This window comes from Pinus tabuliformis, chromosome 7, assembly GCF_031772625.1.
Source record: "Pinus tabuliformis cultivar Carrire ecotype Pingquan chromosome 7, CPIR1, whole genome shotgun sequence".
NCBI classification, from domain to species: domain Eukaryota; kingdom Viridiplantae; phylum Streptophyta; class Pinopsida; order Pinales; family Pinaceae; genus Pinus; species Pinus tabuliformis.
In genome coordinates, this window is record NC_142293.1 from 831324645 (window position 1) to 831346902 (window position 22258).

Sequence of the window (22258 nt, forward strand, 5' to 3'; positions counted from 1 at the left end):
TCCCATGTCTCAAGGGTGAGACAAACCTCCTTTGGGCCTTAGATTAGCTACCACTCCATAATGGTACGCTAGTTGGGCACACTTGTCCAAGTGCATTATCTTGGGAATAATGTGGGGCAATAAACAAATTGCCAAAGGTGCTGAGGGTGCCCATATTGTGAAATGAAGCTCTGCACATGATGGGAGTCCCATGGGTCTCAACACATCCCTTGTGGTATCAATATGATCCTTTGGTGGACTTGGGCCACACTTAAGTTGCCCAACCCATGATGAAACCACCTTCCAGTCACATATAATGTCCAATGCACCTCCTCACCTTCAGGTATAATAATTCATTAGTGCATCTAAGTGAAACAAGCTTGTTTATCAAGGGCACAATGAGACTTCATATGGGGTTTCCATTTCAAATTTGGGGTTTTGAGCTCGAAATAGTGTTACCTGCCTAGGTAGGAGTGGTTAATTAACAACCCTATTAAGTGTTCCCAACCCCTAAGGGGAAAGACAGGTCCAAGGTACATCCCTCAATTGATAGGGATCATGGGAATAATGATGAGATGGATTGGGACACAGGGGTCTCAAGGCCAAATGCTATGGGTAGTGTTGACCGTCTTGAAGAATCCATTCCCGAGGATATGTCAGAGAGTTCATGTACCATGAAAGTTCAAAGATCAACAAAGCTTTTAAGCTCTTTCTTCTTCTTCTCATCTTCTTCCATATTGTACTTAGATTCTGCAATCCCTACGAGGATGTTGTAAAGTGATGCTAGTATGATGAATATGGTCATGTAATAGGCCTAGGTAACTTGGGACATTGTCATCAAGTGAGTTCACTCTGGGGAGTTTTTAAACTTGGTTAATTATTGGTACTTTTTAGCACTTAATAATTAATTGAGTTTTTTCTCCCAGATATAACCTCAAAGCCAAAGTGTGGCTTGATGGCAAGGCCTTGAGTGAATCCTAGTGCCTAGAGTCATTATATATTACCATCTAGATCACTTGTAAAGTTTCGCGAAACTTGATTAGGTCTAGGGATCATTTTTTATTTTTTTTTAAAATTCCCACAGGACGGAAAATTGTAATAAGTGATGTCTAGGGAAGTTGTATGGGGTATGTGTGCTCAAAATTACACCTCTACCCCTTAACTTTCTACTAAGACACACTTTGAAGGGTAAAAAATAAGTTGTAGACCCTCAAAACCCACTTTTCCTAAGTCTATGGGAAAACATGGTAATAAAATAGACCATAAATAAATAAAATGGAGAAAAATAGAAGAACTCCATGTGACAAAATGACATGGGAATGACTTGGAAATTATCTCAAGTCAAAAGGCTAGTAAAGAGGCAGTGAAATGATGATTTGGCATATGACATCAAATCAACAATTGGAAATTCTTACTACAAGGTTCAACCACCTCAAAACCAATGAAGACATGATCACTGTGATAAAGGACAAGAATATGAGTATATGTATAAGAGGTTCAAGCCCTGTCAAGTTTAACATAGCCAACCTAAAGAATCTAAGAACATATTGAAGAAAGATAGAAGTTGTTAAATATCAAGAAAGCAATCTACATCTGTGTGAGAAGAAATCCTTTGGAAGCTGTAGCAGCTTCTCCATAGAAGGATACTAAGATGATGATGAAAGCTGTAAATAATTTGTTCCTCCTTAAGAAGTCCTGAAGTCCTCTTATCTAAATACATGTAAGTACTAACATTGCTCCTTATGATTAACTAACAATCTGTCTTTAGAAAAAGGGAAACAAGCTTAAAGGACAATCAAAAGACTAAGTTATGTAAGATTCAAGGTATGTACGACAGAACTATTTTTTAGTTATTTTTAGAATTTGTAAGGTTCGCTTTAACAGAAATAGTACATATACTTTTGTTCGTAATCCATAATATCTAGGATATATGACAATTCATTATGGAAAATAAAATTTAGATTTTGACTCAATAAGCGTTAGTATTGAATATCTCCTAAAAATAACAGAAATCCTAGATGGTCATCATACTAATATGCTTGCATATTTCGGTTGTACTTGTTAATAAATGTTGCAGGTAAAAATCAAGTTGGTTCTTTTGACTCTCAAAAGAACAAACTATGAAAGCATTCAAGGAGAGCACCTCAATAAAAGAAACCGTATAAGGTCTGTAAAAGGAACATCTCCAAGTACGACTTAGACTATACACTTTATAAAATTCTCTTAACATATAAGGTACGTTCATTATCTTTTGGAGTTTACGTTACTAACATCGTTATGTCTGGGACCTATGAATCATAAAGTTTCTTAATAAGGGCAATTAATCATTAGATAAATCTACCCTCTTTATATATTTAATCATTCTTGTGGAACCCTAAGAAAAAGGTTCTCTCTAAATCCCTAACCTAAGGGTATGTCTATGCTCATGGCTAATGTGAAAACCTTTGTTTGGTTACGGTTACTGATGAAATACTATTCTTTTGATGTTTGGGGTTTTTGATGATGTCATGTTTACAGTTTTGGTATTATTATGGAAACCCTAATCTTTTAGGGTTGATGCTAATGTCCATGTATTGATATCCTAGACCCTTAAAGTTTCTGGAAAATTTAGGGTTTCTTGTGTTATGTATTGAAACCATAAATATCTAGGGTTTGGTAGGGTTTATATGCAAGACCTTATGATGTCCTAGGAATGAAACCCTAGGTATAGGTTTGTCTGTGTGATCGAAACTCTAACCTAATTAGAATATGTCTAACTTTAATGTTTAGATATTTGTGTCTTGGGTTCACCTAATATATGTTGTTATGATATGCTTGTGCATCCTAGATGTGTATTTGTGCTAACCTTATTGTTAATGCTCATTTTTCTAGGGTTTGTAACCTAGCCCTACTATAAGTATGATATTCTAGGATATGATTATGATCATGAATTTAGGGTTTACAACAAGCCCTAGTAGAAGTCGGTCATATTGTTGAAACGCTAGATTATGCTGTGTTTGTTTTTTATTTATTGACATCTATGGCTTAGTATCTCAAAGATGAAATCTAGGGTTTACAAATCGGTTGGTTGAAACCTTATATTGTGCTGAGAATAGTTTTGATTGTTAAAGCTTAGTGTATGGAATCCTAGGGTTTGCATTATGTCATAGTAGAAGTCTAACATATGAAATCTAAAGTTGTTAGATGCATTGTAGTCATTTGAAATACTTCTAGGGTTTGCAATATGTCATAGAAGAATCTGTGATATATCTGAAGAAAATATTGAAGCCTTAGATATAATGAGATTGATATCTTGATTGAGTTACTTTAAATGATATGATCTAGGGTTTATGACTAAACCTGAACAAGAAGTTGAAGTATAGAAGCATAGTCTCTTGTTGATTATGAATGTAACTATGTTTAGGTATTTGATGTCTAGAGTCTAATGCTTCCATTGGTGTATGATTATGATATAGTTAACTTCATGCTTCTATATGTATTTGGTTGTACTCGCTGTTTAAGTTGTACAGGTACATAATCTTCAAGATGTTGAAGATATTCATATGTAAAGTTGATTTGATTAGCAAGCATGATGAAGGAAGTCATATGAATGATGATGATCAAGATGACTTTGATAAGAAGGAAAGAAGCCATGAAAAATTCTCCGATGAAATAGAAAGAAGTTGATCTCCCTAGGTTAAGAAGGAACCTGGATAAAAGATCAGGTATATCTCCCAAGTTGAGAGGGAGGGCATATTATAGTCATGATGGATACCTTGAAGAAGAAATTGGAGAATGCATATTGAGGTGTTGCTGAAAGAAGGAAAGTTGGATTTGGTTACTGCATGTGAAGTAGGAAAGGAAGTTGAATGATTGAGGAAACCTTTCTCAAGATTTGTTTGGGAAACCTCTACTGTGATGAATTATGAGGCATCATCAAGAAGTCAGAATACCTCGAAGGTTTGTGTTTACTCATGAGTATTTGAAAGGTTGTTACTGATTGGGGTTGCGACTATTTAGTTAAATCTCAAAGTTTTTGAAAAGCATGCTTGAGGTTAGAGAGATTTGATGTGTTGAGGCATTGTGTGTGTAAAATGCCTGGGAGGACATCTGGCCGACATATGTATTGATGTCTAGATCCCAAAGAGGGAGGGTGGCATTGGTCATGGAGCTCTGACCTTGGATACGCACCTAGATCCCTAGGTTGATGGTTAGCAAGTAAACCTAATGGTACTTAGACTGGCTGAAAGCTTTAGTCCTTCTTAGTCCCACCTGAATAGATTGCCCTGGTCAGGAATCTAGTCCGTGGCACTGAGTGTGCCTAAACGTTTTGTTGATAATGTGTTTTGAGATCATCCATGTACCTCTATAGATATATATAAGTATGAATACCTCCCTAATTAAGAGGGAGTGTGGAAGAATATAACTAGGTTCGGTCTTCATAATTGTACTTGAGTCAAAATGAAATATATTTATCAAAAGAAAGCCAAAGAAATTTTGTTATTAATTAAATTGATTTGTTAAAGCATGGGTTTCATGCTTTGGTCAATTGTCATAGGTAAAGCCTCCATTGTAGGCTTTTAGGATTTTTATAGAAGTCAAAATTAAATTTATTTTGTCAAATGACTCCTCCATCAAGTCACCTTGCAACGTCGACCTCCAAACAAATACTTTTCTTCTCAAACAAACACAGGTCGACTCATTTTATAGTCGGAGTCAACTATAAGTAGGAGGGTAAACTTCGCTCAAGAAAACAGTGATACAAGTTCAAAAATTCTAGAGAGATGAGTTTGGTGATCACAGAGGATTGCAATTCGGATAGAAGAAAGATATGACTACAGGCTGAAATAACCAACCTATCACAGAACTGAAGTAAGAAACCATTTTTGGGCTACCACTATTGCATGACCGAAAGTTTGGGCTGCCACCACAGGACTGAAATTCTGAGCTATCACAGAAATAAAGTTTGACACTACCACAACAAAACTAAATTATATCTTTGTTATAAGATTATTGCAGGACTGAGTTATGATGCCACTACAAGACTGAAGCATAATAGAAGTCGAGTTATGATGCTACTGGAAATTTGAAGTGTGACACAAATAGAGGGTGATAGAAGCATAATAAGGAATGTCACAGGACCAAATTCAAAGGAAGTTGCCTTAGGATTGAAGCAAGGTAAGGATGCCACATGACTCAAGTATGAGGAGGCTGCCACAACATTGAAGCACGAGAAGGCTGTGTTTGCAAAGTGTTACTCATAGAACTTAGAACTGAAGAATAAACAAGGATGGCTTGATGGAGGGAGTATTTAGTCTAGGTTATAAGGGTCTTGACCATCTCAACTTTGTATTACTGAAGGAAGCAAGAGTTCTTGACTGGGTTTTCCCCTACGTAGGGGTTTTTGAATTTTTCCCTGACTACGTGTCTATATCTCGTGTCCTCTTATATTTATTGATTGGCATTAGTCTTGATGATAAGAATAAGATAAATTGAAAGAAGAAAACTAATAATGAAACATCACAAGATAATATCATAATACGAGAAATCAATTAACTTGCCATCGTATTGGATTTCTCAACAATGTGTATATACACGTAGAAGCTTCAAAGCTTCCTACTTCAGTGTTATCCTTGCTGCAATTCAAAATCAGAGTTTTAATTGTTGTACTGTTTGTGTTTTGTTCAAGGTGATTCATATGATTAAAATCTACCCTCCAATTTTACAGAGTTGATTCACTGGCAAGACCAACAATATGGGAAGAGAATAGTATATAATTTCTGAGAGTGGATTTATGCTATTGTGTATCCCTATGTTGTCCATGAGAATGTGAGTAGTTTGTACATTGTTTGATGTAGCTACCAGATGGCCAGGATCTGGAGTACCGATGTGATTGTGGTAGGCAAAGAGACGACCAGGGTTTGTAGATGCATGTGGCCTGCCAGGAATGGGCGACTTATTGGTCGCGCTCTTGGAGGCTATTTTCTATTTCAGGAAGGTGTTTTTAAGAAGAGTAGGGTTAAGCAAGATTGCACAACCTACAAAACAATAATTGCTTCTTCATTCTAATGGCTTCTTTGATAATCACTTTAATATAATATTTGTAATATATTCTCTTAATTTGTGTAATAATGTGCTATAGAAATAGAGCTCTGATAGATCTAGGATGGTAAGTTTAGAAATGAATAAGCTTAACTATGAAGGTGAGCTGGGGTGAGGGGAGGAGGTGGGGGAATATTAGGTAAAATGTAATTATTACATTTTATCTAATATTTCTTCCTACCTCCATCCACTTTTTACTAGGTTGCTAGAAATATTGGGTAAAATATAATACTATAATATTACATTTTACCCAATATTTCCCCTCAACTGGTCCACTTTTTATTGTAATTTTTCTTTATATTTGAAGTTTAAAAGTAAACAAACTCAACTATAAAATTAGTAGGGGTGGGGAAATATTGAGTAAAATGTAATATTTAGGTTGGGTGTGACATAAAATAATATGTAAAATGTAATATTATTACATTTTAATTAGTATTCCCCCCCACCCATGACCACTTTGAATTTTTTACTAGGTGGGGATGGTAATAAATATTGGGTAAAGTATAATACTATAATATTATATTTTATCCAAGATTTCCCCTCACCTAATCAACTTTTTATTAAAAATTTTCTTTATATTCTCTAAAATTTCCAATAAATCTCTAAAATTCCTTTGGGATTGTATTTTTCTAAACCCATATGGATCTAATCATTAATGTGTATTTGAAGTTGTGTAGAAGCATAATTTGGATCAAGCCTCAAGTGCGAGGGGAAATTCTTGGAGGAATCATCCCACTCTTGAGCAAGCTCAAAGGAGAACCCACATTTATTGTTTCCCAAGGCCTCATCTTATGATTTTGTGCTTGCAAGGATCCTTGTCTTTAACTTGAATGTCAAGTTCATTTCATTGAAATCATTTATCTAAAAATTGTGCTCATATTGGTTTTATTTTGCCATTGAAGAGCACGTTGAATATTAGGCAAGGGGAGGAGTCTTGCTCTAATTCCTTGGTCTAATTGTGTAGAATATTTGTAGATATTACTTGCTAATGTTTCTCCCTTTTTTCCACTAACTTTGAGGGCTGATTTTACAGATAGAAATGAGATTTATTTGAGCGTTGTGCTCACCCTTTTTGTCGACAGGACTGAGGAAGGAAAGGGCTTGAAACTACTTATTATTTGCTTGTAGGACCTTAACGTTGTTTGGGAGCTGAGATCACTAGGCCGAGAGCATTGGAGGGCTGATTTTTGATATAGGTGGAGAGCTTGTTTAAGGCAAGTTTCCTTCCTTAACAAGGTTTGGACAAAGAGGGCTAGTCTCTCTCCTCTTGCACAAACATTCACCTATCTTGGAGGCTGACTTTTTGAATGCAAAGAGACCTTTACATTTTCAGATTTGAGAGCCTTCTTATTGTACTTCCTTAGCTACTAATTTTGATTTTCAAGGAGATCTAGTGCTCAAAAGCCTCACATGTTGTAAAGATTCTCCTTGAAGTTCATTTGAGACCTTTTGAAGGTTTTTAATCTTTGTAACAAGTGAATACAAGATTCAGTTTTCTTGTGGGAGCTTAGGATTTTACCCATGGCATCCCTTCTCTCCATTTAGAGGGAGGAGTATGTGGGTGTATTGACTTTGCATCTTACTCTCTTATTTTCCATTCTCATTTTTATTTGCATGATTAATTGGGAATTAACACAGCCTTACCAAGTTAAGTTTGCTACAAGTTTACTTGAGCTTTGCATCCTTTTTCTCATTGTTGCTTTGAGCTGCAAGTTTACACTTTACTTTGAGCAAATCATTTTTTACATGCAAAACACTTTATATTCCTAGCAAGCTTTGATTTAGTTTATTAACTCCTATTTAGATTGGACAATTGTTTCATGTTCGCTTGAATACATGCTTCACTTTTATGCTATATTGTTATCTTGAGTATTGGAGCATTATATTGTCATTGTCTAATTGAAACAAATTTTATTTTTAAGCAATTTACTTGCATCATTTTAATTCACTTGCAATCAATTGAATGGAGCACATGCAACACTTGTGAGCTAAGTTTATTTCTCTAGTTGAAGTTCTATTTGTAAATTTATGTTGAGCACTATCTATTTATCCTTACTTTGAAGCCTTGCAAATCAATATTTCTTTTGGGGAGAATTTACCTGCATTTCATTTAGGCATATTAGCATAACTTGCATTTCTAATTGAATTTACCGTCAAACATAAACTTGGTTGATATACATCATAGGGCAAAGAGTTTCTTTAAGAATTTTGCCATTTAGTACGGAGCAAGGTAAAGGTGTGTGACCTTGCAGTTATGAAGGTGTCATTGTCCCCTTGTAGGAATGAAGGCACGCACGACTTGTAAGGATTAGGGGAAAGGTATTGTTAATGACGACTGGTGCGTCCTTAGCCCCTCTTTCTTATAGTCACCCCAATCTTTACTGCTTGGCAAGAGTTTGAAAAAACAATCTCTCACCTAGAATAGACACTTAGTCTAAAACTTACTAAGATAATTGCATTTCACTTTAGTTAGGTGCATCTCATCCTAACACACTTTACTTTTAGAGTATTTTATTTGTTATTTGATTTTATGCACTTGTTATGATGAACATCCATTGAAGTTATCACTCTCATTATTGATGAAGTATTTTTATTAAGCAAGTGCGATATCTTTCCTTTTTTGCAAGTAAAGCTTTGGTTTATTTCAATTTGCAAGTCACTTGAATTGTTATATTTTATATGCTTGGAGCCTTGGATGATAGTAGCTTTGATTAAAGCATTTCCATATATATCTTGCAAGTTGATATCATCTTCATCTAACATTCACTTGTTTTTCAGTTTACTTGGTGTTTCATTTTGAAACATTTTTTTGAGCAAGTGTTTACCACTTTTTGAAGCAATATTAAAGGCACTGGTTTTACATGCTTATCTTTGATTATATGTTGATGATTATTCATTTCCTCTCTTGTCTTTCCATCATACTCATTAAAATTGCTCATAATCTTGAAGTAATCCATTTGACCTTAGTATACCCTAGAAATCTCATATCATTTTTCATCTAACTTCTCATTAGGAACCACCCCTGTTAGCTTACCTAGGAGAAAGATTTAACAAAGAGAGTTGGGAATATGTGACAACCCCATCTATTAAGTTTTGCCACCAACCACTCCTTGTGGGGTTAAGGGTTTTTCTCACTAACTTAGGTGTGTGTGCAAGGTGACAACAACATTCCTTGATGCCATTGCCAGGGGCAAGTCCTCTTGTACCTAAAAATCAACTAAATTTTGGTTTTCACGTATTGGATTTTTGGAGTTAGACTCTTGCTCAAGTGGCGACACCACTTAAATCAAATTTTGCAAGAATTTCTACTAGGAGAAATCCAGGTAGTCTAGTTAGCCCCATTCCTGAGCCTGAAAGGGTTTTTAGAGTGAGGTTAAAGAGACTCTCTCATAGTAGACTTCTTGCTACTCTTGGGCAAGAGGCTATTTTGAAATTCGTTTGCTCTTTCAAGGCATTGGAGGAAATTTCAGACTAAAAGTGGCCTCATAAGGAAAAGTAATAAAATAATATTTATGAATTTTGGAGACAAAAGAAGAAAGCTACTTTTTTTTGTTGTATCTTTTTCTTATCTCCTTATAGGCAGTGAAACCAGATTTGTTCTTTTTTGGCCAAGTGTCCAAATCCTGCGAATCGGATTCGATTCGCCTAAATCATGTCCGAATTTCGTGACACGTCGTGTCTGAATGGGACACGATCGAATCCGGATCGTGTCTCGTTCGGACACATCGTGTCACGAAATCCCGACATGAATTCGACAAATCGGAACCCGTGGGCCAATAAAAGGGCGAACTTTATGATTTTCTTTATCATTTTGTGTCATTCCTTTTGCAAGAAGTGAGCTGTGGGTTTGCTGTTAGAAGTTTGGAGCGTTTTCAAGGAGATTCAAGCAACATGTAAGTGCATTTCCTCTCTATTTTTTTGCATTTGTATTACAACAGTTTGTATATGTATTTCTTTTACAAATTTGTGCATGTTTTGTTTATTTTTTTTACAGTATTCATGGCTCAATCAAGGGCAGCAGGTAGGGGGCAAAGGAAGGGGAAGAATGTCCCCATTGGAGATGCCCCTCCTCCCCCAATATCATCAGAGTCTGCTGCAAGTAATGTTGAGGGAAGACTTCCTCCTAAAGGTAACATTGAGAAATATCCCTTGTGGAAATATGTCACAAGAGAGGATGGGCCAAGCAACAAGTGGAAGGGAGGAGGCAGTGTGAATTGGAGATGCAACTTTCAAGTATAGACATCCAACGAGTGTCTACACTTGAAATTTGAGTAAACCTATAAGGAGATAAGTCAAAAGTGTTGATTTCTGGTAGCATCGAATGTGCTCTTAGCCTCAAAATTTGCAGGGAGGCTATGACACATGCATTCTCCAATATCCAAAAATCGTTTTGGGAAATTCCACCCGAAGACAGTTTTATTAAAATAAATAATTATTTTTAATGGGTGCTTAAGTCTAAACATGGGAAATTAAAATAATTAAAGGGTATTAATCTAATTGTAAGTGAAACTTCTAGAAGAAGACGAAGATCGAGTCCAAATGATCTGAGCCATTGATTAGAATCTAATCTCGTCTGTTGGTTAGTGGGAGATCAGAAGATCGAATTTCTGAAGCACAATAGTTGCCGGGAAGAGAATTCGAAGTGATCTTTTGTAGTGAGGGGTGGGGATAATATTCGGTGGGGAGTTTTCCTGGGTCGGAGAGTACAAGGCAAAGAGGGCAGAACGACGTCCAAAGAGGTTGACGCTGGGCCACGCAGAGCTGACGCAGTGGCAGTGCAGAGCCTAAAGGGAGATCAAATTCCTATTGAGGAAATCGAGTTTCAGAAGCCGAGAGCCGAGGTGTGAGATCGGGAGGCTGAGAGCTGAAGTTTCCAGCTAGCAGAGGGTTAGAAGGAAGAGCAGCGCAGTCCCCAGCAGAGGTGACGCAAAGACTGCGTGGGGTTGACGCAGTTCTATGCAGAGGCTGACACAGAAGGGATGCAGAGGCTCACTTCCAGTAGATCAAAGCCGGATCTTCCAGTGACAAGGTGAGATCATCTCACTATTTCGTTTTGTCTAGTTTCTCTCTGTATCGGATAGCCAGTTGGGCATCCAACGAATTGTACTCTTAATTACTACTGCATAATAAAACCCTCAACTACTCACCAGTTTTCTCGCATTGGTTTTTTTCCGGGGACTTTTGTCCAAAAATAACTGTGTAGATGGGTGTGATGTTTATTTCTCTCCTGTGCTATATTTAGTTTCCGTAGTTTTTATTTGTGTAGGCTGCAATGTATTTAATTCGATATTTGTCATAGCACACAAGAAGTAAATTGGTTAATCGAATTAACAATTAGAAGAATTAACATCGGTTGTTGCAGTAGGAATTGGGTAACTGATTTTTCACAAAAAATACAATTAAAAAAAGTAGTTTTTATTTATTTACTTTCCCTCCAAAATATTTACATGTACCTCTTTTTAAATTTGAAGGATTTTGATTGGTTTACATATTATGTACGTGAAAATTTCATGGGCACTTTTAGGCTAAAATTTCCTATAATGAGAAGTACATCAAGACATGATGAATGGCCTTTTTTCTCTTTGTGACTTTACTAACATAAATGGCCATCCTCACAATAGCCCTGGCAAGGCTATTGAAAAGTTGCCTTCTTTTCAAGGAAACAATGCCATTAGTGCTGCATCACATGTGAAGAACTTCAATCTTTGTATTTTTAAGTGGTGTAACACTGCTAACCAAGAGGATGTAAATATGAGACTGTTTGTCCTTTCCTTTGAAGAAGATGCTCTTGATTGGTTCATTGAGCAACCTACTAACTCTTATGACTCATTGCAAGCTATCATTGCTGATTTTATGGAAAAGTTTGGAGAGAAGAAAGAGAATAGGCATCTAATCAACGCTATAAGCTTTATGAAGAAGAATGAGAATGAAACTATGGAGGAGTTTAACAAGAGATTTAATGACTTGGTGAAAAGCATGCCTAATGATGTTAAACCTCCTGAAAAGTTTCTTTTATGCTCTTATTTGGATGACTTTTGTGGTGACATTGCATATGAGCTATGGAGAAAGGAACCTGTAAATTTAAGTGAAGCTCAAACTGAAGCCTCAAAGATGGAAAAGGCTAGAAATGAATCAGGGAAGTCAGAAATTCCTGGTTTTAGTAGAGGGCCATCAAAGTCTCATGACTCTAAAGGGAAGGCCAAGGAAGAAAGTGCCCATGATTCTATAAAAGAGTTAACCCAACTCATCAAAACCATGGAAATTAATCACACTAATCAAATGAATGCCATCCAAAATAGGTTGGTGGCCATGGAAAGGAATCAAGTTGGGAGATTTCAAAATAGAGGAAATGAGAAATGGCAAAAGAGAGGACCTCCCAATGAACATAGGCCACCAAATCCACTTGAGTCTACTAATTTAGTTGATGATTCAATTCCTTATTGTAGACCTTGTGATGAAATGCATGATGAAGCCACTTGTCCTTATGTGAAAATGATTTTGGAAGGAGGGATGACTGGGACAAGTGAAAAAATAATTTTAGTTGGCAAGGAGCATCATTTGTCCATGGAGAATTGGATGGAAGTTATGGAGAGTAGCCAAAGGGTAAATAAGAAGTCTCCATCTTCCAAAAGTGTGAACAATTTTAATGATTTGGATAAATAACGGAATTATATGGGGAAAAAGCTTCTTCAAATCAAATTTTAGAGATATCCGAAGATAGAGGTTTGACTTATCAAAGAAAGGGCAAAGAACAAGAGAAAAACCAAAATGCCCCTAAAACTTTCACTACACCTACATCTGGGTTGAGTATTGACTTGGGAGGATGGATTAACAATGGAAAGATTTTATTACATGTGATTAAAATCCTAAAGATACCCTCTCAAAAGTCTAAGTTGTTGAAAGCCATTGATGCACCTCATGGGAAAGAAATGTCAAATTTTGCTAAGGATGGATGTGAGGATGCCCCTATCATTTTGCAAAGTAGTGATATGTGTAGAGGTAACAAGGACCATCAACCTTTCTTTATTACATTGTTGGTTAATGGGTTACTTTTGCATAATTGTATGTTTGATTCTGGGGCATCATCTTGTGTTATGACCAAGAAAGTCATGCATCAATTAAACTTGAGGATTTCTAGACCTTACCACAACATTTGTGCTATGGATTCTAAAATTATTGAAGTTTGTGGTTTGATAAAGGATCTTCAAGTCCACTTGGTAGTGCATCCTGATATTATGATCACCATGGATATTGTGGTGATTGATGTGCCTGATGCTTGGGGGATGTTGTTGTCTAGAAAGTGGGGAGCTGATATAGGGGGTAGTTTGCAAATGGATTTAAGTTATGCTACCATCCCTAATAGTGAGGGCATCATGGTTAGATTGGATAGGGAGTTGGAGAGAAAGTATCATGTGGAGAATCCCAAGAAGCCTTATAATGAAATTGTGTATGAATCTGATGACTTGGGAAATTATGCTATCTTGGCTAACTCTATTGCTCCTTTGGAGAAGAAAGTGGAAAGTAAGAAAGATTGGATTTGGCATATGAATTTTGATGGTGCCCATTCAAAGTTTGGTAAGGGTGTTGGAATTGTCCTTACCTCCCCCTTGGTCATATATTCAAGTTTTCCTATAGATTGGAATTTGATGCAACTAACAATGTAGCAGAATATGAAGCTTTGTTGTTAGGTCTAGAGTTGGCAAAAGACTTGAAAATTAAAATGCTTAGTATCAAGGGGGACTCTGATTTAGTCATTCTTCAAGTGAAGAATCAATTTGCTTGTAAGAATGATAGATTAAAGAAGTATCACAATGTTGTTTGGGATAATATGGAGTATTTTGATGCATTGGATCTTCAAACAATTCCAAGGGAAGGAAATAAACAAGCTGATGAGCTAGATGTTGCTGCATCTACTTTACAACTTGGAGAGGAATTGGTGATAAAATTAAGATGGAAGCTATTTTTAGACCATTAGTTCCTGACAATATTGAGCATTGATAAGTCTTCAATGATGAAAGCCAAGTGATTAAATTTTTGAATAACATGGAGGCATTTTTTGATTTTAAAGTTGGCTACAAAGAAGAGGGTTGCAACTATATGGAGTGTAATGAAGTGTCAAATCCCACTCCTAGGGATCATGTAGCCATGGAGCAAATGTTTGATAGGCATGATGCTGTGAAGAGAAAAGAGGATAAGAAAATTGACCCAGGGGAATTCATTGAAGTAAACATTGGTACCCTCATGATCCAAAGATTGTTAAGATATGGAAGGGTACCATTGAGGAGGAAAGGAGAAAATTGGTAAATTTACTTCAAGAATATAAGGATGTTTTGGCCTTTTTATATGATGAGTTAAAAGGATATAGGGAAGATGTTATGGAACATACTATCCCTCTAAAGGATGAGAATGCCAAACCCTTTAGGAAAAAAATTATGCAAATAAATCCTAAGTTAGCCCCCTTGGTGCAAAAGGAGTTGCAAAAGATGCTCCAAGCTGGAATCATAGCTCACACTAGGCATTCCACATGGTGTTCAAACTTGGTTATTGTGAGAAAGAAGAATGGGTCAATTATGCTGTGTGGATTTTCAAAATCTTAATTTAGGTTGTAAGAAGGACAATTACCCTTTACCTAACATGGAAACCTTATTACAAAGGGTAACAAGATTAGGAATGATGTCTTTATTAGATGGATTTTCAGGTTATAACCAAGTCATGGTGAAGAAGGAGGATAGGCATAAGACAACATTCACCACACCATGGGGTACTTTTGAGTATTTGAGGATGCCTTTTGGATTAACTAATGCTAGAGCAACTTTTCAAAGGGCTATGGATTATGCTTTCAAGGGCCTAATTGGGAAATTCATTGAGATTTATCAAGATGACTTAACTGTTTTTTCTAAAGATGGAGTTTCTCATGTGGGTCATCTAAGGCAAATTTTTGATAGGTGTAGAGAGTATGGAATATCATTGAATCCTGCTAAGTCTGTTTTTGGAGTAACTGAAGGGAAGTTGCTTGGTCACATCATCTCCAAGGATGGGATCAAGATTGACCCTGAGAGAGTTGAGGCAATTCAAAAGATCCCTTTGCCTCATAATATCAAGACCCTTCAATCCTTTCTAGGAAAGATCAACTTTCTTAGAAGGTTTATTCCAAACTATGCGGAAATAGCTAAACCCATTCAATCTCTTTTAAAGAAGGATGCTAAGTTTGTTTGGGGAAATGTAGGAAGAAAGGCTTTTCAGGAAATTAAAGATTCCATTGCTAGAGCACCTATTCTTGTGAGCCCTGATTATTCAAAGGAGTTCTGATTTTTCTCTTTTGCATCTGAAGAGTTTATGTGGGATATTCTAGAGTAATTGCATTTGTTCCCCACTCTGCTGTAAAAGACATTTTAACTCAAATTGATTGCTTAGGAACTAGGGCTAGGTGGGTCTCAAAGATTCAAGAATATGATTTAGATATTAGACCTACCAAGCTAGTAAAGGGCCAAGGGTTGGCCCAAATCTTGACTGAGGGGAATGAGAGGGCATTAGGATTGATTTGGAATCAACTTCATCAGAACTTCAAAGATTAAGCCAACTTGAATGATATAAAGACATTATCTATTATTTGCAAATTTGTCATGTCCTAGCCATTTAGTTGGCCATAAAAGAAGAGCATTAAGGCTAAAAGCAACTAAGTATTGCATTATGAAGGATGGTTTGGGTTGGAGAAATCCAGAGGGGGTGATACTTAGATGTGTTGATGAAGTTGAAGCCAAAAAGTTTCTCACTGAGTTTCACTCAGGATTTTGTGGAGGGCATTACGCTGCTAAGACTACTACCCATAAAATCCTGAGAGTTGGTTATTATTGGCCTTCCATTTTTTTGATGTGCACAAGTATGTTAGAGGTTGCCAAGCTTGTCAACTATTCACTGGGAAGCAAAAGTTAGCTTCTTTGCCTCTTCAGCTTGTGGTCGTGGAAGCTCCCTTTCAACATTGGGGGCTTGACTTTATAGGGAAATTTAATGAAAATTCAAGTAATGGCTACTCATGGATTTTAACTGCCACTGATTATTTTACTAAATGGGTAGAAGCCATCCCTACAAAACACGCCACTGACAAAGTAGTGATGGATTTTCTTGAAGACAAAATTATCACTCGTTTTGGTGTCCCTGCCAAGATCACAACTGATAATGCCAAGGCTTTTAGCTCTGCTAAATTCTTATAATTTTGCTTTAAGTACGATATTGTCTTATCCCACTCATCAAGCTACTATCTTTAGGGCAATGGCCTAGCTGAATCTAGCAATACAAATTTGATCACCATCATCAAGAAGATAGTAGGGGATAACAAAAGGGCATGGGATAACAAAATTAAATATGCTTTGTGGGCTGATAGGATTACAAAGAAGAGTTCAACATGAAAGAGTCTTTTTGAGTTAGTTTATGGCTTGGATGTCACCCTTCCCGTGCACTTGAGGCTACCAGCTTACCAACTTCTACAAAGTTTTACATCTGAGAAAGATGCTGTGCAAAATAGAATTGACCAAATTGTAGAATTGGATGAAACTAGGAGAAGAGCCTTTGAAAATTGTTGTAAAAATCAATCGAAGGTTAAAAGAAATTTTGATAAATCATCTAGGAGTAGGAATTTTTCTAACGGTGATATGGTTTTGTTATGGGATTGCAGGAATGAAAAGCCGAGTAGTAACCATGGTAAGTTTGACAGTTTATGGCTTGGACCATATATTATCAGAGAAGCAGCTGGACAAATTCCTACCATTTGAGCATCTTGGATGGAGAATCATTTGAGCTACATGTTAATGACCAACTGCTAAAACTGTTCTACAAAGAAAATATTTGATGCTATTGGGGCATCTCTGTATTGTATTTCTAACTTTATCCTTGTCGTTTTGGTTAAGTAGTTTCATTTCTTGAATAATTTTTCATTTATGCTCTTAGAATAAATTTCCATTTATGTATTTTTTCATTTTTGTATTTGATTTTATATGATGATATTAAGAATGGACGCTATTGATATATATATCTTTTGTTGGTGGATGTAGATTCTAGTTTCTTGTATACTATCACTTTCTATCTAAGGATATCCCCATGTGGAGCCGGACGTTGACCACTTTCTATCACTTTCTATCCCCATGTGGAGCCGGACGTTGACCACTTAAGGATATCCAATTTTGTTTTGAAGACTCCATGCTTAAAGATGTATCAGAGGCTTCATGTACCATCATAATTCACTATATCATCAGAGTTTTTCAACTCTACTTCTTCTTCTCATCTTCTTTTGTTGTACTCATATTTCACAAGCCCTACGAGGATGATGTAAAGTGATGCTAGTATGATGAGTTGAGTCATGTAATAGGGGTAGGTAACTTGGGACCTTGTCATCAAGTGAATTTACTCTGGGAGGTTTTTTTTCATTTGGTTAATTACTAGGTGCTTGCGGGGATTTAATAATTAATTTTTTTTTCCTCCAAGCATAACCCCAAAGCTGGAGTGCGGCTTGATGGTGAGGCTTTGTGTGAGTCCTAGTGTTGAGAGTCATTGTATATTACCATACTAGATCACTCGTAATTTTCCGTGGAATTTGATTAGGTCTAGGGGTTCAAATTTTTAAAATTTCCCACAGGACGGATATTTGAATAAAATTTGAATGTAAGATGTAATAAGTGATGTCTAAAGAAGTTGTATGGGGTATGTGTGCTCAAAATTACACCTCTCACCCTCAAATTTCTATTATGACACACTTTAAAGGGTAAAAATTAAGTTCTAAACCCTCAAAACCCACTTTTCCTAAGTTTAGTGGGAAATCTGACAATAAATTAGCCCACAAATAAATTAAATGGAGAAAAATAAATAACTCCATGTGACAAAATGACATGGAAATGACTTGGAAATTATCTCAAGTCAAAGGAGTAAGTCAAAGGACAAGTGGAAGATGATTTGGCACCTTACATCATCAATGCATGGCCCACATGAGGAAATCGAATTTCTGGCAATTAATGAAGGAGCTAGTGACTTGGAAAATCGAATTTGTGTGAGTTAATGCACATTTGGGGAATATTTGATGGAGATTGGATAGAGATTTTCGTGGAGGATTGTCTCCACCTTAGCCCCACCTCTTCTACACTTGGCACATCATCAAGGATCAGCGAGTTGCATAAGGAGGGCCTACGCATTCCTCAAGGAGATCTACGCATGGCTCATGGGAGACATTGTTTGGAGGTGTCATCTTTTGGCTTGGTTGTTGCTAGTTAAACTCCTCTCATTTCATACTTGGCATCTCTCATTCACACTTGGAATTTGATTTCCTTCCTTGGGATCTTCTCCATGTCCATTTGTCACTTGGTTGTTACATTGGGATTTGCTCCCATTTCTCTATATAATAGAGCTTTGAGCTCTCACTATGTATCATTGAAATGAGCTATTGTGCTTGGGGAAGCTCTGCTCTTGTGTACACTCACATTCTATTGCAATAAAAGACTTTGGGGTTCACTTATGAGCTATGAAATCGGATTCATCCTATAGGCCCCATGAATCCCGAATCCATCGTGTCCGACATGATTCTCTCGAGATTCGTGTCCAAAAACCATGACACGTCGTGTCCTATTTTGACACGTCGAATCCGACTGCGTGTCACGATTTTGGCAGCGTGTCCTATTTTCCAGGACTCGTTAGGCGGCAAAAGTGACCTGCGCGGGTATGAAAAGGCCGCATTTGGTCATTACAGCCATGCATATTTTCATTTGGCAAGCGTTTTGGCAGCTTAATGATCAAGTCTAGGCCCTAGTATTGATATGCTATTCATGGTAATGTTAAATTCTTAAAGTAAAAGTGACATTCTCCTTAATCTTCATTTTCATCCTTTTACTTAAATTTTTAACATTACCATGAAATGACTCAGGATGTTTGAGAGTGGTTCTAGCCTCATTGGATTTCATATGGAGAAAGTAGAATTTTAGATTTCATTCAAAATCTAGCAGACTTATCAGTTTTTCAGGATTTTAGGATTGGGGGATTGCAATGTTTCCATTGAATTTTGTCATGTATTAGGGTATGGAACTCGTATTTAATCAAGAGCACCAATCCCTCTATGTACCTTGATGTTAGTGACATTGGTTGTCGAACTCCTGTATCATGACCCTCCTAAAAATGTACGCATCACTAACAAAATCTTGACTTGACATGTTATGCTTGTTCTATCTTATGTTAATGTTTAAATGGTGATATTAATGACAAAGATCCCTATACAAATACAGAGGTAATGACAAAGATATCTCTGGATATTAATGCTTAGAGGGTGATATTAATGACAAAGATCCTGATTTTCCAACAAGACTAAAAAATTAGACATTTCTCGTGGTGGCAAGAGGGCCAAGCATAAGAAATAGATAATAGATTGACATGTATTTGAATTTTGTATGTACTATGCATGCTAATAGCTATAGATGAAGATCTATATTTGAAATCAATAAATTTGTATCATTAATAAAATTTGTGTAAGAAATATCTAATTTTTTAATCTATATATATAAAATATATATATATATATATATATATATATATTTAATAAAATAATATATAACGAATCCTACGTGTCCTGTTCCGGGGGGTCAACGTGTCTGAACCCGACACCACGAATCCCGAATCCCCGTGTCAGGTGACTTAGCTTATGAGGTGTTGTTCTTCTTCAGCATGGTAATATCTTGACCAGTGTTGATAATATCGCCGATATTTGAAAATATCTTGATATTTTCAACAAAGCGAGATATTGCCGAAGTAAATATTGCGATATTTGCATTTTGAAAATATCGTGATATTTTGAAAATCTTGGCTAAATATCGCCATATTTTGAAAATCTTAGCTAAATATCATTATTTCTTTATATGTTTAAAAATTTGAAAAAAAATGATTTTTTATGTTTGCCCATATTTTCTGATATTTTGTCGATATTTTCGCCGATCTTGCTGATAAGATGTTTTTAGGACCCTCGCCGATATTTTGCTGATACCGATATTTTCAACTCTATCTTGAACATTGTGCTTCATCTTTCTACTTGTGCTATTGTGTTCATTATTTCCATTATGCTTTTATAGATTTGTTAATGTAGAGCTACTTTACATTGGCATTTGGTTTTGAAAATTTGCTCTAGATAGGGAACATTTTAGTTTATTTCCAATAAATATTTAAAATTTCTTTGCCGTTGTATTTTTCTAAACCCATATTTGAAGTTTTTTTAAGAAACATAAATTAGATCAAGCCTAAAGTGTGAGGGGAAATTCTTGGAGGAATCTTCCCACTCTTGAGAAAGCTCACAAGATAATCCACGTTTGTTGTTTCCCAAGGCCTCATCTTATGATTTTGTGCTTGCAGGGGTCCTTGGCCTTAGCTTGAATTTCAAGTTCATTTCATCGAAATCATTTATCTCAAATTTTTGTGCCCATATTGATTTTATTTTATTATTGAAGAGCATGTTGAAGGTTAGGAAAGGGGAGGAGCCTTGCTCTAATTCCTTGGTCTAATTGTGTAGAATATTTGTAGATATTACTTGTTAACATTTCTCTCTTTTTTCCACTAACTTTGAGGGCTGATTTTACAGAGAGAAATGAGATTTATTTGAGGATTGTTCTCACCCTTTTTGTTGACAGGATTGAGGAAGCAAAGGGCTTGAAACTACTTATTATTTGCTTGCAGGACCTTAGCGTTGTTTGGGAGCTGAGATCACTGGGCTGAGAGCATTGGAGGACTGATTTTTGATCTAGGCCGAGAGTTTAAGGCAAGTTTCCTCCCTTGACAAGGCTGTGGACAAAGAGGGCTAGATTCTCTCCTCTTGCGTAATCGTTCACCTATCTTGGAGGCGGATTTTTTGAATGCAAAGAGACCTTTAAATTTTCAGATTTGAGAGCCTTCTTATTGTACTTCCTTAGCTACTAATTTTGATTTTCAAGAAGGAGATTTGTTGATTTCTATTAGCATTGGATGTGCTCTAAGTCTCAAATTTTGCACGGAGGCTTAGGCACGTATTCCAAAGAACCCATAAAGTGTTTTGGGAAATTTCACTCGGAGACAGTTTTATTAAAATAATTAATTATTTTTAATAGGACCTTAAGTTTCAACTTAGGAAAATAAAATAATTAATGGATATTAATCTAACTGTGGGTGTTACTTTTAGAAGAAGACGAGGATCAAGCAGAAATGATCTTAGCCATTGATTGGTTTCTAATTGGGGCGTTGAATGTCAATGAGAAGATTATTTAAAGAGGTTTGAGGGTCATTTGGAAGACACACAGAGAGTTGATCAGTCAGATCGAATTGCTGAAGCTAGAGGAAACACAATGATTTGTAGTGATCATGCAGAGAGGGGCAGAGGGAGGTTTTGGCTGGAGGATCTTCTTCGGAGCCAAGAATACTCAGTGGAGAGGCAGAGAGACACACATAAGAGGCAGCGCAATGGCCAGAGAGGGTGACCAGAGCCAGGAAGGGCTCACGCAGAGCAATGTAGAAGCCTTCACACAGAAGTCTGAATTTGCTGAGGAGGCTGATGTTTCTTAGCCGGGAGGGCTGTAATCAGCTCCGGAAGGCAAATTTATTTCCACCAGAGGTGACATAGTGCCTTAGAGGCTGACACAGGCCCACGCGGGCAGAGTCGAAGTAGCTGGGCAACTCGTTGGTTCAACTGTCAAATCGACCGAGACTTGCAGTGTAGAGTGAGGTAATGTCACTAATTTCTTCTGCGAGTGATATTCTCTGTACTGGATTGCCAACAAGGCTTCTAGAGACTGAATACAAAAATAACTTCAGCTTAATAATAAAAACCCTCAATATGCTGCACCGATTTTCTCGCATTGGGTTTCTCCGAGGACGTTTGTCCAAAACCAACTGTGTCATTTGTGTTGTATCTTTCTCTATTTTCAGTTTCTTGTTTTGGCATATTATTTAATGGTGTAGGCTGCAGTGTATGTATTTCGATGTTTGCCGTAGGAAGTTGAAAATAAGTTGTTCATGTAAGTCTAACAAGTAGGAGAAATATCATCAGTTGCTGCAGTAGGGATTCTAGGTTTAAGGATTATTCACATGGTATCAGAGCCGTGCAGGTGAAGCAATAGAAAAGTGCTAGAGAGACCAGTGCTGAGAAGAAAAGGAGATCAAAATAGCTACAGGAGGTAGCAGTTCGAATCCCCATAGGGGTTTGTGTAAT

At 36.6% G+C, this 22258-nt stretch overlaps 1 protein-coding gene across 1 annotated transcript in view; it reads left to right on the top strand.

Annotated features, from left to right (window-relative positions):
* LOC149250191 (uncharacterized) overlaps window positions 1–22258 on the top strand; it is a 371096-nt gene that overhangs the window by 195215 nt on the left and 153623 nt on the right. Inside the window, exons 11-14 of the mRNA XM_089453574.1 lie at window positions 11779–12663; window positions 13260–13635; window positions 13725–13996; window positions 14110–14360. Of these exons, the coding sequence (XP_089309700.1) occupies window positions 11779–12663; window positions 13260–13635; window positions 13725–13996; window positions 14110–14360 (1784 nt within the window). The remainder of the gene's footprint in view (window positions 1–11778; window positions 12664–13259; window positions 13636–13724; window positions 13997–14109; window positions 14361–22258) is intronic.